The 18,065-nt window shown below is 38.0% G+C and overlaps 1 protein-coding gene across 1 annotated transcript; it reads right to left on the bottom strand.

Moving 5' to 3' along the window:
- Window positions 1-36: 36 nt before the first annotated feature.
- cdc40 (cell division cycle 40 homolog (S. cerevisiae)) lies at window positions 37-17,421 on the bottom strand. Its single transcript, XM_061900602.1, has 15 exons — window positions 17,196-17,421; window positions 14,860-14,946; window positions 14,643-14,772; window positions 13,321-13,407; window positions 13,103-13,242; window positions 12,921-13,017; window positions 12,698-12,837; window positions 12,428-12,502; window positions 12,265-12,310; window positions 8,719-8,820; window positions 5,723-5,838; window positions 4,862-4,995; window positions 1,554-1,630; window positions 862-1,006; window positions 37-527 (listed from the first exon to the last, which is right to left on the bottom strand). The coding sequence occupies exons 1-15, from the start codon at window positions 17,385-17,387 to the stop codon at window positions 350-352; spliced, it is 1,746 nt and encodes a 581-aa protein (XP_061756586.1). The 5' UTR covers window positions 17,388-17,421; the 3' UTR covers window positions 37-349.
- Window positions 17,422-18,065: the final 644 nt, after the last annotated feature.

Raw genomic sequence — 18,065 nt, forward strand, 5'->3', positions numbered from 1 at the left:
CTTGCTAAAAGGATAATGATATACAGTAGCAGTGGATTTGGTAAAATTGATGGATTGTTTATTTCCACAAGGCTGGTCATCATTGAAAATGAAGCTGTTCTCAAAGGATAAAATACACCAAAAAATGCAAATTAACAAATCAAAACTCAACTACACCAACACCATGCTCCTTATATGCACTGGTAGCACTAGAAATAGTGCATGTTTTCAAATCTTTATACAGAAATATGAATTTACATGTATGGATATAAAAATACATTGCTACAATAAGACTGGATGCCAGTCTTGTGGCTTTCATTCGCAATACCTAACAATCCTTCCAGATCCACACCTCCCTCTTACTAACATTTTAATCCCACATTTTGATCTGTCCATCCCAACCGCAGGTGATAACCTTAGAGGTTTCGTGAGGATGCCACAGAGCGCTAATGCACACCTTGTCGTGAGCTTTGATCCTGTGGTACAGCTTGGTTGTCTTCCAGTCCCAAATGTTCAGCTTTCCGTCAGCATCCCCAGACACCACATAGCTGAAACACACAGGGTCGGAGACAAGAACAGGGCCAAACGAAAGGGAAAAAGATTAGACTTGGACACCTAAGGAGGCTGTAGGTACCTGTCTATGTTACAACTTTAATTACTGAACTGAACTGCCCTTGCTGGCACAGTCTATGCATGGATCTTCATAGCAAAACTCTTCATTTAAGATTCAAGACTGGAGGCAAGCAGAGAAGTTACACCTCCACGCTTGCAAAGCAAATCTGATTTTACACTGTATGCATCACTACTGTGATGTAGCCGAACATAAATCCTGACAACTTGGTCTAATCTCACGGCGACATGGGTTCAAACACAAGATCTTACCTCATGTCAGGGGAGAAGTCAACCTGGCAAGCGTAGCCAGCAACCATGTGACCCTTGAAGATCTTCTTCTTGTTCAGTCTGAAGCGGTTTTGGGCTCCAAAAATCAGAATCTGATTGTCCATAGACTGGCACGCAAGCCACTTACCTTGGGTTCAAAACAAAACAAAGTCAAGATAACGGTCTGACACAGAGGAGAGGACACATGATGGGGGTTGTAATGGCAGCAGATGTGACCGAGCGTATACAGACGGATGACATTTTGGTAAAAGTGGGAAACTAAATGGACACTCACTGAGTTCACATGCATAATTCAAAGGTGGCAGAGAACAAACTGTGTTGGGAACGTAAACAGAGCCCAGGAATATCATGAAGAGAGAGAATCATTGCTTTAGCCAGCTGCAAGTGCATATACAGTAACATTGTTTTCTACAGCAGGCATGTATGTAATCAGGGAATGAATTAGGGATTTGATCAGGATCACACAGCTGATTCCACTTAATCAAAACTGCTTAAAACCCAACCCAAGCTTAGCTCTGTATTTCTCTCTGCTGGACCTTGGATTTGTTCTGAATAATGACCTCCGCTGGAAGGTATGAAACTACTAAATTTCGACAGTGTGTGTATTTGCGCTCCCTAAAGGCCTTGCTGCTGCCAGCTCGGCAGTACTACAGCATCCCCCACCCGGCACTTACCATTGGGAGAGAGTGTCACAGCTGGCATGGAGTGCATGCTAGGCTCAGCGATGTACTTGAAGTCCACGGGGATGTCCCTGAAAAAGACCTGAGCTGAGTACACTTCAAGATGAGAAAGCTATCTTAGCATCATGCCCCAGGCAAGCAAGAGCATTGGTATACTTCTTTAGGATAAACATCTCTTCCCACAGAGTGTACACTATCTTCATGCCGTGTTACGTCTCTTTCTTTTGCTTCATGGGGCTTATACAGTAATGCTGAACATGCACACAGAGGTGATGAAAAACAGCTGCTAACGCCTCCTTCCCTGACACATAAACATGCAAAAATCACAACTATTAACACAGTACGGATTGAGAAGTATTGCTTGTGTTTGTCTGACCAAACTTTGCAAACTAACGAAAATAAAGTTAAAAAAAACAAAGCCACAATAAACCAGACAGAACCAGTTTGTCTGTAGCGATGTTTGTGTGGTAAGTGACGGCGTATGTCATCCTGAATAATACATAAGAGATTCTTGTTTTTGTGTTTAATGGGTGCTGTAACATTCAAATACAGCATGTATTCTTCATTGATCAATTACACATGCATGTCCTTGATGGAGCCAACTGATATTTATCCCAGATTTATTTTACGATTAATAGTGTTAGGCTAAAAAAATTTTTGAAAATCACACCCAAAAAGTTCAATAATGTCAAAGAGTAATGATGAACCAGAAATGGGAATTAGGGCTTAATAGTTTGGGGTCTGCCTGTTCAACTCAACACCATAAATTGCACCAGTATCACCCTGCCTGTCGCCTCTCCACTTCAAAAGGGTGAGTAATGTAACTTAAAAAAAAAAGAAAAGTTTTTATCATCCAAACACATAATGGGTAACTGCACTTTTTTGGATGTTTTCCTATCATTCACAATCCATATATGAGACAAGCAAATACATGTTTTTCTTTTCTTTATACATTCTAGCTCGTAAATAAATGCTAGTAAAAGTCAGCTAACAATGGAGCCAGTTGGATCCGCTTTATTCCGGCTATAAAGCGTTCTACAAACACATTCATCAATGTTTCATATACACACCAAGTATATTTGTAATTTAGTAACAGGCACTATCATAACGTGTAATATTTACATATTTTGGTCTTCGCAGCAGCGCATTAATTTCACAGACAGATCGTTTGCTATTTCCTTCACCAACAAACATTTTTATATTTAATCGTGGCAGACTTCATGAGAGGCAACGACTACTTGGGGACAAATGATAATCCAGAACCTTATATATTGGAGCCTGAATACATAGAGGATGATCTACAAGTTTTAGAGACTGTGTGATAAACCGATAAAGCTTTAGTGAAACACTACCATGCAGCAGTATTGTCAAAGGCTAAACAAGAAATATAAATTATAAACATGATAAAACAATCACCTACTGTACAATGTCTGCTCTCACTAGGATGCCGATTGATGAGATGTTAATATTTTACCGTTTGGATGAAAAATAGTCATAATACCCACTCACGTAAGTCCAAACGGGTGTCTTTTTGTGTCTTTCTTGCCAATCTCCAGGTCAAAGTGAATGTCAAAGTTAACCAACTTCTCGGTTGATGGCAACAACCTTCGACCATGATTTATGATCTATAATTTACTTTTACCAACTCAGAGGTGATGCAGCAGCTCACCGGCTCATTTTGTCAATAGCTGCATAAAGTAGTTACTTCCCTGTGATCACGGCGCTGCTAAAAGAAGTTCCTATGCGTTAGCGTTCATAACATTAATATCGTTAATATTTGGTTAAAAATCAGGTCATAAAAGCGAAATTGAATATTGTTGTCGGTTTTTAGATGTTTATTAGAGGGCGTTATGGGCACATTATATAACTCCACTAGCTGCATTGTTAGCCACTTCATACTTAACATATAATACAATTAGAATGCATAACATTTTTAATTTAACTTTTAATTTTCCTGAAGGAACTTTCCTGAAGGAATCAATAAAGTACTGTCCATCTAAAAAAAAAAAAAGATGTATTTTTGTCTCACACAGGAATTGTGCATGATGTGCACAATCCCAAAAGAGTGCACTTCCCCTTGAGCCTGTTTTTATACTTGTACACTTGACTTTGAAATCATAACTTGGAAGCCAGTCCGTCACTAAAGTGCACTGCACACCAGCTACCATTAATGTGCATTTTTTCCATAAGCACTTTGGTTTAATTGTCAAAAGTAAGACTAAAGATTCAAGATTATTTATTGTCAATTCTTAACATGCACAAGACACATAAGAACTGAAAATTATATTTTCGGCACAGTCCCACTAAGAGCAGACATACGTTACAGGGAGACAAGACGGGACCCCCAACGGATCAGCCATTTTTACGGCGCTAAAGTGCCATTCTACTTCAGAGGTTCCAATGTATATGAATGTGCATGGAGTTGTCATTAAAATTAAGTGTATGATTTCCTCAACACTTACTATTTTTCTTCTTATCAGACCAGTACCTTTTCCCTTGATTTTTGGGGGTGAAGGGGTTATGTTTCAGAAGTAGACACGCTACTTTTTTTAAAGATAGTTATGAAGTATATACATTTGAGGTCTTTATAAGACCTCCAACACACTCCGCACAGCTTTCACACACACTTATAAATACTTTCTATGCTCTTAAACACTTCATACACTCTAAACCCCACATCATTTTAATGTGAAAACTTAAATGGGTACCCAAATATCAATGCACTTAATCGTACTTTAAACTTTGTGGTGCCCTGGGACTGCAGTACGTAAACCTCAAAGCGGTGAGGCAACACTGAATTGACACTGCCAATCTCTGAAGTACCAGTAACATGAGATACTTCTGGTGTGTTCTCCATAATGCTGTCATGGAGAAGATTTCACAAGTGGGGTCAGCTAGAAGAAAATTGAGGAAATCAATAGCCGAAAGCCAAGTGGCATCTGTGGGGAAAAAGGAGGACTGTAAAGCCGGGCTAGCATACCATTCGACTTGCTTTGCTCCCAGGCGGCACTAATAAAGCCAAAGCACGTCTGTGTCTCATGTTTTTTTGCAAAGTCTGTCTTTCAGACTAGACTTGGGAGTGTGAAATCAAAATTTTACCAGTAATCCTTTGCGCTGTGGCATGTAAGTATCTCATCTATGAGAGAATGGGAGCAGGGAAAGTCTACTAAAAAGAGCTTAACACACATGAGCTCATCCTAGAAGCTCATTGGCCTTCTTGTCAATGGTAAAAGGACAAAACACCATTCAGTGCAACAACAACATACACGGCTTGTCAAGGCAGAGTTTTAGACTTAACTTACCACTCCCAAACACGAAGACTTTTGTCATCTGACGTGCTGACAAAGCGACGATGCTCATCCACGAACGTGATGGTGTTGACGGCGCCCAAGTGACGGTCGTACTCCTGAACCACCTCGTTGGTCCTGATGTCCCACTGTCATGGAGACAGGAAAAGAATTAGCTAGAACAATAAATATACTCCTAAATTATAACCTGTAATGACAATAAGCAATAGAATTAAAAGTAAAACTTACTACAGTAGAAGGACCACTAAAAGTCGTCTGCTTTAACCGCATGATTACACAGTATTTTGGACATCTGTGTTGCTGAATCCTTTGCAATTTGTTCAATTAATATTGGAGAAGTCAAAGTAGAAAGATGGAGTTGGGAAGCTTTAGCCTTTAGCCACACAAACAGTTTGTGTGGCTAATCCTCGTTTGAATAAGAAAATCTAATTTCAGTAGGCCTTTAAATCCAAAATTTTAAAAAAATGAGTTAATGTGTAAAATGCTCAAAGATAGTCTGAAACCTATTAATTATACTATAAGTTACTCAGTTAAAGATTTCCAACATTACAGATTATTTCTTCAGTAATTGTCCTTTAAAAATAATGTAAATGGTACCAATAGTAATGTACCAATTCAAGGCTTTAATCAGATATGCTACACGAAAAGCTTCCTGCGATTAATGGCTTGCTCTCTGTCATGCAAAGGCACACATGAATTAACAACAACGGGACAGGAGTGTGTTTCACGCTACTTTGGGCACAAGGTCACTTAGCAAAGGGTTGTGTGCGGTGTGTGTGCTTGGTCGAGTAAGATAAATTCCACCTGAGGTGACAGGAGAAGTGGACTGCACTGTGATGGCACACACAACTTTACCTGCACGATCTTCTTATCGGACATGCCGGCCACAAACAGATTCTGTTTCTCCTCATCTGGGTTAAACTTGACGCAGTAGGGAACCTTTCTGTTTGTGAAGCGAGCAATGCACTGGCCTGTGGAGGGAGGGGGTGGGGGGGCATTAATGATACACAATGATACCATGCAACAGGAACAATCCATACAGTGTTGCATGCACCTCTAACAGCTGTATTGGAACGACATGGCTCAAGAGGAGGCGCTGTGTGCACCAATGGGTGGGATTTTGTCTGCCCTCTGCTGGAAAAGAACTCCAGCACTTCATAAGAGTTGTGGCGTTTTGCATAAATAAACAGGACACACAATCAGGGTTGCCCCTGGTGGTGTGGCACTATGGCAAAATAAAAGCCGCCACACCATACAAATGAGGGTCTTTTAAGTGAAAAAACATTAAGTAATACATTGTATAAAAGGATACATAACAGTAGAGAAGAGACTTAAATGACCCCAATCCCGATGGAAAGCGCCTCTACATAGCAACTGATGCTGTGGTAAAAGGTGGAGTTGCCACAAAACACATTTTAATATATTAAAATAAGGTTGGGCTGATAAAACGATTAACATATATATCGCGATGGACACAATATCATTGTAAAATATTAATATATATATATATATATATATTTATTTTTTTTTAGCTGGAAGAAACCAGAAGTTGTAAAGCAAGATTTCTTTCATTAAGTCACTCACGCTTTGGAAACGCAGAAAACCGGAAACAGGAAGTGTCACTAACCAATGGGAAGAACGCGCTAATAGCCAATCAGTTAACAGTATTCACTGAACAATGGGAGGGACACGCTAACTGCCAATCACATAACGGTATTTACTGCCATGTTTGGTTGCGCCGTCTTTCTGTCTCGGTGTGGATTCTCTGCATGGAGTGAGAAGATAAACTGTAATATCTTGATATAGCAACTCAATAACAGAAACTTATCGATAGTTTGGTTGGATTTAATGCAGACAGTGCGGCAACATCCTTACACTTCCAATGTTTCGGTTTAATGAGTACGGTAGCTTCCAAAACAACTGTGTAGTGCTCTAGCGTAAACACTACTGCCATCTAGCGTTTCAAATCTGCAACTACCTTTATAACTACTTGGAAGTATTTTATTACCTTTCATTCAACCTGGCTACCAGACATCCTCTCCATTGACAAGTAGCACCTTTGGAATGTTGAAAATAGTTATACTGTATTGATTAAGTCATGAAAAGTATCAATTTTACAATCCTGCAGGCGACTTTTTCTTTGTAAAGTCCAGCATTTTTTTTTTTTTTATGTGTTACTGGACAAAGACTGTACTTGTGTTTAGAGGCAACATGAGCAAATTACGGCCAAGTGCACGACCCAAATTATTTTTCAAACCTTTACCATCGAAAGTGGAGCTGCTAATACAATGTGAAGTGCATTTTTGAAATTATTGTAAGCCTTGAACTATGGAGGATATTTCAAAGATTAGAATCTATGCTTTTGATTGATATACAGTTTATTATAGTAGTCTACGTCAGAGAAGCTCCAAGCAGACTTGGAAAAATGCAGAGTGGCCGGGGTTTGTTTACAACAGCCAGCCCAAGACGTGTCAAGGAGAAACAAGAAGGCAGATTTCTACAACAAAAATTTGTTCTGCAGTATACTGATGTTATATGGATTATTATTATATTGATCTGTGGATGTTTTTTGTCCTTTGTGTTCATGTTTCTCCATGTTTGTGTCATTTTCCTCTATTGTAAAAGATCGATCTCGAGATGGTCGTTTGGGAAGTAAAGAAAGACGTTCATATGTTCTTAATGTTCAATGTTTTATCTTTCATAGTTAGTATGACAAATCCCATATTCTTTAATTTTCATGTACATTCTTTCATTCAGCCAAAAGGCTGTAAACATTCATTCAGTTTTTTAAGTGGTCTATCTTATTTTTAGCATTTTATCACCTGTATTGTGAGTGTTTGTATTGTGTTTAGACTTTTCTACAGCATTTTAGGAATTTATTTCACTAACGCTTAACAAACCCCTTACACATGTTTAAAGTGTTGCTTAAAAAGGAAGCCAGCACACATACAGCAGAATGTGTGACACTTTTTACAGCTGAAATATTGAGTTAAAAAACATTAGATATTGAAAAACTAACAGTGTTGTGTTAAAAATCTGAAATAAAAGAATAAGACCGGGGAAAATTGTCACATAGTTAACAGTCAGTCACTCCTCTGCTACACAAATTATATATACACATATATGCAGTGTGTGCATGTGTATGCTGTCTGTGTGTGTGTATATATATATATATATATATATATATATATATATATATATATATATATATATATATATATACATATATATATATATATATATATATATATATATACACACACACACACGTATGTATGTATGTATGTACGTATGTATATATATATATATATATATATATATATATACACATATATATACATATATATATATGTATATATATATATATATATACATATATATACATATATATATATACATATATACATACACACATATATATATATTTATACACATATATATACAGTATATATAAAACAATTTAAAAAATATGTCAAAAATAATTACTAATAACACAGATTTATTTTTAAACTCACAAGATTGTTTTAAGCTTTTTAAATTCACAACATTGTTCTAAGCTTTTTTAAAATATATATGCATCATCTCTGATTATGCAAATTACACAATGAGTCATATTGGAAAGATCCCCAGCCATGCCGCCCCCGCCACAAGTATATTGGCAAACTGGAAGAAAATCTGAGAGTTGAGGCATACTATACACAATGACGACTACAACAGGTTAACACACAAAGGTGTCTTGACTGTCAAAATGATCACTTTTTAAAAGTAGAATGTTTTGCTTTAACTGTGCAAGTGTACCTAATGAAGTGACGTGTGGATATTTTACAAGGGGTGAGATAAAAGCAGCATACCTGTCTCAGTGTCCCACAGTTTGATGTAGCGGTCATAGGCGGCGCTGAGGAACTTTGTCCCTGCGTTGCTAAAGCAAATGTCTCGCACCGCTTTGCTGTGGCCTGATAAAAAAAAAAAACACACAAATTGAAACAAAACAAATACAAAATGTCATTTGAAATAAGTCCTCCTGGTCTCGTTATCGTGTCTCTCCAGATGCCTGTCTTTGATATTATATTTATTACAGGAATGTAAAAAGAATCTGGGGTAATGAGGGAGCCTTTGGCAGACGCAGACTAATCTTTCAAAGAGCTTGGGGACCATGGAGGACGTTTCTGTGTTTCCAAGGGTTCACCATCATCTCACTCTTACCATCTACAAAACCTTTTGTCTTTTTCTCTGTGTAGAGGATACAAATTCCCTGTGGACAGCCTCCCCTGCTAAAATGAACTTCACCAGGACTACATACATAACTGTGCTAGTTCACCGTGGCTGCATAGTTTTTCTTGCTCAAAAGCCTAAATAACCGAAAGTTACAAGGCCCTTGAGGGGTTGTTTTACTTATGGGGAACTACACTTTTTTTTAATGTTGCCCATAATGAGGGACAAGAAGATGGATGTATTTTTTATGCATTCTAATTCAAATAAATGTAAAAATAAAAGTCCACTTACAATGGAGCCAATGAGGAGTCCTCTATTACAACCATAAATCCCTCTAAAACAAAAACAACCAAAAACCCGCCAACAATACTCCATTTAAATGTTTGTGCCTTGAATATTAACCAAGTATTTCTGATATTGTTATTATAAATGCTAACACAGACAAACTATTTAGAGCTTGTGTGGCTATGTTGACATCAACGGCTGGTAAGCTGCTTTCTCGCCACAGAGCTCGTGAATGTTTATACCAGATCATAAATAATGGCTCTTACCTTGATAGAGAAAGAATGAGGACAAAATCCAACTTTGGCATCCAATTTAAACCCCGAATTGACGGGAACGGCTCGAAAAGACGCTTGGTTCCAATTCCCCCTTTTTTTTCCCCGCAAGGATTATGATTCATTCTTCAACTAAACGGGAATATATGAACATCCTAAGAGTAGGCATCTCAGTGGGAGCAGACATTTTACAGTAAGTGACGTTTTATTATGTTGGTTGGCTCTCATGTCTGCAGTGGGTAGTAATTAGTGATGTTGCCGAAGGAAAAAAACTTAGTGATGCGTTTGTGAAATTAATGCGCAGCGTATGTTTAAAATGAACTGTAAAAATACTGTTTTTAAATATTACATGTTATTATAAATGTCCCTGTTAATACATTACATATACCCCTGGCTTTTGTCTGCGACTACATTAAAAAAAATACATAAAACGATGCATACTCCCTTAAAACTAGTGGCAGCAATACACAGATGGTATTAATAACATTTATGATAACAAATACAGCTTGCAAAAATTCAAAATAGAAGATTTGAGGCCTCTACACTATTTGATGCAAAGTAGTAATTGTTTATTTGTGCTGCCCCTCAATTGCATCCCAAAACTGTTTCTACCGCATTGCAGATTAAATATGGCATCTGGAAAGCTAAACTTTAAAAGGAGTTTAAAAGGGAAGAGCTGCTGTATTATATGCGTTATAGTATTGGGTCGTTGTTTTTTTGGTATCCATCCATCCATCTTTTTCCGCTTATCCGAGGTCAGGTCGCAGGGGCAGCAGCCTAATCAGGGAAGCCCAGACGTTCCTCTCCCAGCCACTTCGTCTAGCTCTTCCCGGGGGATCCCGAGGCGTTCCCAGGCTAGCCGGGAGACATAGTCCTCCCAACGTGTCTTGGGTCTTTCCCGTGGCCTCCTACCAGTTGAACGTGCCCTAAAAATCTTCCTCGGGTGGCGTTCGGGTGGCATCCTGACCAGATGCCCAAACCACCTCATCTGGCTCCTCTCAATGCGGAGGAGCAGCGGCTTTACTTTGAGCTCCTCCCGGATGACAGAGCTTCTCACCCTCTCTCTAAGGGAGAGCCCCGCCACCCGGCGGAGGAAACTCATTTCGGTCGCTTGTACCCATGATCTTATCCAAAAAATATCATTTGGTCATGACCGAAAGGATATTTTCTGGTAAGTCCTTCCTAATGCAAGCCACCCGTTTTTCAAGCATTTGAAAGCACAAACAGAAAAGTCTACTTGTTGTCCACAAAATCAAAGTGAGAAGAAGAAATAAGTCCGTAAGGCCTCCTGCGCGCCGTCAGCGTGTTGGATCACTAGGCTTGAATCGAAACAGGGTCAAATGCACATCCTGTGTGCATGTATTATGTAATTGGCATTATTCAAGTAACTATTGTTTAACAATCAATAGAACACTAAAATGAGTACTATATATTAACTTATATCAGTTTAAAAAAAATACGTTGAACAAATAAAAAACTTGCACCTTACTGATGAATTAGTGTATCAAAACTACCACCACGGATACTGTAGATTGACCACAAAAAAATCAAAAGGTCTGCCACTTTTCCTAAAAAAAAAAATAAAAATAAAAATCACTCTTTGCTATGTATTTCGTCCTCCGAAGCCTTTGAGTCCTGTCAGCTCCCCCGGCTGTTGAATTATGTATAATTCTCTGAGGGAGCTGACAAGCAGAAGTGTGCAGAAAAACAATCTCACATACTGACAGCGCACTGTCTCTGGAGAAGACTGGAGAACTGACCTGTATGCATTAACCCGCCCACCTCTTACAGCCCCCTCCCGGTCTTATTCTTGAGGGAAAATAAACACCCAACAATAGAAAAAACAGTCTATATGATCAGCATAATTTCTGTGTATAAATATTACAAAAAACAATTATTAAAATACCGTATTTTTCGGACAATAAGTCGCGGTTTTTTTCATAGTTTGGCCAGGAGTGCCACTTATACTCAGGAGCGACTTTTGTGTGAAATTATTTGCACATTACCGTAAAATATCAAATAATATTATTAAGCTCATTCACGCAAGAGCCTAGACGTATAAGATTTCATGGGATTTAGCGATTAGGAGTGACAAATTGTTTGATAAACGTATAGCATGTTCTATATGTTATAGTTATTTGAATGACTCTTACATAATATGTTACGTTAACATACCAGGCACCTTATTTATGCGTCATATAATGTACATTTATTCAGCCTGTTGTTCACTATTCTTTATTTATTTATTTATTTTAAATTGCTTTTCAAATGTCTATTCTTGGTGTTGGGTTTTATCAAATAAATTTCCCCCCAAAATGCGACTTATACTCCAGTCCAATTTATATATGTTTTTTTCCTTCTTTATTATGCATTTTCGACAGGTGCAAATTATACTCCGGAGCGACTTATACTCCGAAGAATACGGTAGTACTTGTGGCGCATGAGCGCTATGAGCTCCATTGTAATTGTTCAGATGTATGAAACTACATGGGAAATATCACTTCACAAATGCTTAATCTTGATATTGCTATTGAATTAGAATTCTAATAAAAATGAACACATTTTTAAAGTAAGAAAATTTCAAATACATGTTGAAAACAAATTAGGATGTTTGTAAATATAACTTACCAACAAAAGTCCGTAAACACCTCCTCTCATTGTACACTTCCCACAACTGCGGAAAGATAATAACAGACAATTAGTGAATGCATTTCATTGAACTGAAATTGTAATGGCACACATTGTTATATTCTGTTGTGTTTGCATGGCTTCCTGCAGTGCTTACTATTACCTTAATCTTACAGTCCATGGAGGATGAAAGTAGCAGATGACCAGACCTGGGAAACAGTCGGATGGCGCTGACACCCTGAAAGACATACAAGTGGATGGAACATTAGCGTCATCAGATCTGAATAACATTACACATAACTTGAAAAGACTGATAACTCATAAAGGATTAGTCAATCAGTATCTGCTGTTTTGCAAGAGGTCCCGGAGGGCATCTTTAGGCGTTTGTGTGCAATATCGATGAGTTCAACGCCACCTCACTCAACCCTCTAACCTTAGTGTGTCCGGACCAAACATGGATTTGCTTCTTGGGCAGGTAACACTTGTCTGGTGCTTCTGAGGACCTCAGGTTAATGCCCACATCTTGAGGGATATGTAGGTAGGATCTACCCTGGTAATCGTACATGTCCTTAACTATAGAAAAGGGGCGGGAGGAGTGTTACGTAAATGTTTACAAGCAAATGTTGAATTATCTTTCTTAAGAATAGCCACAATACCATGAAGAATAGTCTTTTCCTCGGCTGGAGCTTCCTCTTCCTTCCTCCCCCTCTTTTGCCTTTTAGCGGTTATCTCATCCAGTTCTTTCTTTTCCTCCTGTAACATCAGTATTAATCATAGTAATATTATTAGTTTCTGAAGGCAAGTGTTGCATATTTTACTACAGGAAACACAACATCACCTCGGTTGGTTTGGCCACCGCTTGCTCATCAACATATTTGGCCCATGGTCCAAGGAATGTTTCAATCTCTCCTGCATCACCACCTTTGACCTTTTTCCTTTTATCTGTCTTCTTGTAACTAGTCTCAAACACTGTCAAGCCTGGGGGAGAAATATTGTTTAAAAACATAAACTTTAAGTATAAGTTTCAAATATTTTGTAATTTTTCTCTAGTATTACCTTTTCTTTTCTCAGCCTCATCCACAGCTCCAATGTAACTACTGTTAGTTATTTGGTCCGTGTCAACAGATGGATCTAAAGCATAGCCTGTTTAGAGTTGAGAGGGTTGTTAAAAGAATCAGTATGAGCAAAATGTGTATATTAATGGTCATATTAGGGCTTGGTGATATACTGATATATCGCGGTTTGTCTCTGTGCGTTACAGAAAATTACATATCGTGATATTCGAGTATACGTTCTCACGCAGTTGGTCTTAGCTGCGGGCATTACACAACACTCTTTGTTGTCTCTCCTTCTTACAGAGACTTAAACAAGTGCGCCTCCTTATATATGTCACATAAGGACCCGCGCGCAACATCACACGCCCTCGCCGAGCAGAGAGGTAGCGACATGGGTAACGGTAGCTGTGGTGCTAAAGGAGTGGTGCTAGTGGTAATACGACAGAAAAAAGGTGCAAATCTGGTAACAAATGAAGGAAGAAGAATTAATTCCCGAGAAATTAGCATCCATCGTCTGCCGGTGATTTGGTTTTAAGCGGGAATATGTCGAACAGACAACCGTAATTTGTAAAGTGTGGGGCTAAAGCGTTGCTACAAAAAGTAGCTCCACTGCTAATTTGTAGCATGATTTGAAAAGTCACCCGCTAGAGAGTGATAAGTGCTTGAAACTCGTCATTTCAACATCTCTGTTCGGTGCCACACCAACAAAATGCCGAGGCAACCATTTCCACATCAACACCGTATGAAAAAAAATAGTCAACAACAGGAGATAACGTCCGCAGGAACCCACCACATAGCGAAGGATTTGATTTCCTATTATGCAGCTCATTTTTATTTGACACTTATTGAAATATCATGTGTGACATCATGCACTAAAGTGCACTTTATTTGTTTTAAACTATTGTAGTGGCGTTCTGTACAAAAAGTGCACTTTAATTTAGTATTGTTTTGATATGTCATCGTAGTGACATCAAGCACAAAAGTGCACTAATAACTTGTTTTAAAATGTCTCTGACAATCTTGCACTTTCTGCTTTGAAATGACATGAATGTTTGTGCCACTGCTTAACTGTTTAATAAATAGTTTTGGTCAATTGACTTAGTTGTGATTTTCCACTCTGCATGAAAGTTTAAAATGAGCATACAGTATGTTTTAATATAGACACATAGAATCATCATACTGCTGTGATTATATGCACTAAGTGTTCAGTCAAGGCTAAGGCAAAATATTGAGATATATATTGTGTATCGTGACATGGCCTGAAAATATCAAAATATTAAAAAAAGGCCTTATCGCCCAGCTCTAGGTCGTATAAAAAAGTACCTAAAACTGAAAAGGTCCGTCGCTGCTGTTCGAACATAAAATCGTTGACGTGAGCGGGTTCTGCATAGCCGGACAACATATTTCTTGGGGCAGCCATCTGTTGGGTTTTAAAGGGGTTTTCTGGCCCAAACTAGGAGGGAAAAAAATCAAACATTAATAAGCTTGTCAGATGTCATAGAATCCCTCAGTAGTAACATCAACTTTGTGTAAAAACTACCTCTGGTGCAAACATGGTTTCAAATGTTGGGTTATAACTGATTTCTTTCAGGGCAGGGTCAAGATGTACGCCGGTCTCAACGGACTCCTGTGAAGTAGAGCATTTATAAAGTAATATTTAGGCAGTGCACCAACAAGTCTAAGAAGAAGTTCTTATGCAGAGAGAACAGGTTCGTATAGCAATAAGCTGTCATCATGCTTTAAACGTCCTAAGTCCCTCACACTACAAGCTAGCGCTAATGTTTAATTATATTTAAAAATGTCTTTCTTTCTTTCTTTTCTTTTCATAGTTTATTTCGAACATGAGCACATTTACAACACAATACATCACACAGTTTCATATCACCTTATATCGCATCATGTCCGAAAAGGAGTAGGAAGAAGCAAAGCTTATTTAATCCTACCCCTTTCCCACGTCAGAGCGCCCACAAACATATACATTCATCTACTGACTTTCCTTACAGCAAAAGGACATCTCTGAATGAGAAATACAACAGTTCTGTAACATGTAATTAATTAATTAATTCAGTCATTACCAACATACTGAGATGAAGAATATCTTATTTTCAATAAGGTTGAAAGGGTTTGTCATAATTCTTCTTCTTTGTACTTTGTAAGCACTATTAATTTGAACATCCTCTTAAACTGGATCATATCAGTACAATGTTTATTTCTTTACTTAATCCATTCCATAATTTGATTCCACATACTGATATGCTAAAGGTTTTAAGTGTTGTACGTGCAAACAAATGTTTTAAATTAGATTTTCCTGTAACATTATATTTCTCCTCTTTAGTTGAGAAGACTTGTACATTCTTTGGTAGCAGGTTATAGTTTGCTTTGTACATCATTTTAGCTGTTTGCACTTTTATCGAATCATTGAGCTTTAATATTTTGGACTCAATAAATAAAGGGTTTGTATGTTCTCTATATCCAACATTATGTATTATTCTAATTGATCTTTTGTGTAACACAGTTAACGAATGTGGCGCACATTTGTAGTTGTTTCCCCATATTTCTGCACAATAATCTCCGATATGGTAACGCTAGCGAGCAGTAGAGAATATAAACTGAATTTTATGAGATTTCCAGTTCATTTTATCATCTATTAATACTCCCAAAAAAACGGGTTTCTTTTACCCTTTCAATATCTACTCCGTCTATTTGTATTCTTGTCTGATGCTGTTTTCTACTATTACCAAATAGCAATATTTTAGTTTTACTGAGATTCAAAGATAGTCTGTTTTGATCAAACCATTTTTTTTTATTTGTTCATTTCTTGCGTTATTATTTGTATTATCTTCCGTGTGTTCTCTCCTGAACAGAAAGCAGTTGTGTATTCTGCAAATAAAACTAACTTCAAGTCCTTTGTAACTTTACAAATGTCGTTTGTATAAAGATTAAACAATCTTGGTCCCAGTATTGATCCCTGGGGTACACCACACGATATATCCAACCGTGTTGACATATTTTCACCCATCTTCACATATTGCTTCCTGTTGGTTAAATAGCTTCTTACCCAGTTCAATATCAAACCTAAGACGCCATATCGTTCTTGTTTTTGTATTAAAATATCATGATTAATTGTGTCAAATGCTTTTGTTAAATCCATGAACACTGCGGCTGCACATTCCTTACCGTCCATTGCATTGGTAATTTCCTCTGTTAATTTGATTAATGCTATTGATGTTGAGATACCGTATTTCCTTGAATTTCCGCAGGGCATATAGTAGGCGCCTGCCTTGAATTACTGCCGGGTCAAACTCGCTTCGCAAATTAATTAGCGCATGCTTAGTATTACCGCCTGGTCAAAGTCGTGACGTCACGAGTGACACTTCCCATGTCATCATTTTCAAAATGGAGGAGGCTGATTTTAATATCGGTAATTTGAAATCGCATAAAGGGAAGACGATTAAGAGCTATTCAGTAGGAGTTAAGGTCAAAGCTTAGATCACACTGGGAAGAAGATTAAGAGCTATTCAGTAGGAGTTAAGGTCAAAGCTTAGATCACACTAAAATTACATTTGGTAAGTGCCGGAGTGAGAAGAGATTTTAAAATAATTAGCGCATGCTTACTTTTACCGCATGCCTTTGGTAAGCCCAGGAGTGAGAAGAGGTTTTAAATGAATTATCACCCCGGCGGCAATTCAAGCAAGTACAGTATTTGCTCTACATCCAAATTGGTTCTCCACGAGCGTCAACGTGTCGTAAATAAAAATCTCAGTATTAATAAAAAGAGGCATTTTTCATGGCAAATAGCCACAGAGTGCAGCTATGCACACACAATTGGCCAATACTAGTCAAGCTAGCAGGCATTAGTTAGCTAGCATAGCTTACCTTTACGGCAACTTCCGGGGCCAAATTGAGGACAGCTAACGTCATCGTCGGACCAGACTGTAAAGGCTTAAGGTGCGCCGTTGCGTCCGGATCCATAGACTCGGCTGCGTCGGGGTTAGAACCAGATTCGGTCTCATTTTCCGAATCGGAATCGCTGGCGTAGGAAACGAGGGAAGCTGTGGCAGCAGACATCTTGGGTGTTGTGCTTCGACCGGAAGTCAATGGCCTCACTTCCGCATTGGTTTCGAAATAAATGTGTTGTCGTTTTGCATTACGATTTATTTATAAACGAAGATAAAACTACACATTTTACAATGATTGAAACAATCATAGTAACATACGTTTTTAATTATGTCCAATAAGGAACATAGCAACGATTTCGCACAAATTAACAAAAAACAACATACATATATAAATATATATATATATATCCATTTCTAACGCTTATTCCCTTTGTGGTCGCTTGTGCCTATCTCAGCTACAATCGGGCACATTCACACACTAGGGACCATTTAGTGTTGCCAATCAACCTATCCCCAGGTGCATGTCTTTGGAAGTTGAAGGAAGCCAGAGTACCCGGAGGGAACCCACGCATTCACGGGAAGAACATGCAAACTCCACACAGAAAGATCCCAAGCCCGGGATTGAACCCAGGACTACTCAGGACCTTCATACTGTGAGGCTGCCGCACTAACCCCTCTTTCACCGTGCTGCCCTATATATGTATATATATATATATATATATATATATATATATATATATATATATACATGTATATATATACTGTATGTATATATATACATGTATATATATACATATATATATTTATTTATATATATATATATATATATGTATATATACTGTATATA

The sequence above is a fragment of the Nerophis ophidion genome, linkage group LG05 (genome assembly GCF_033978795.1).
Source record: "Nerophis ophidion isolate RoL-2023_Sa linkage group LG05, RoL_Noph_v1.0, whole genome shotgun sequence".
Classification (NCBI taxonomy): Eukaryota; Metazoa; Chordata; class Actinopteri; order Syngnathiformes; family Syngnathidae; genus Nerophis; species Nerophis ophidion.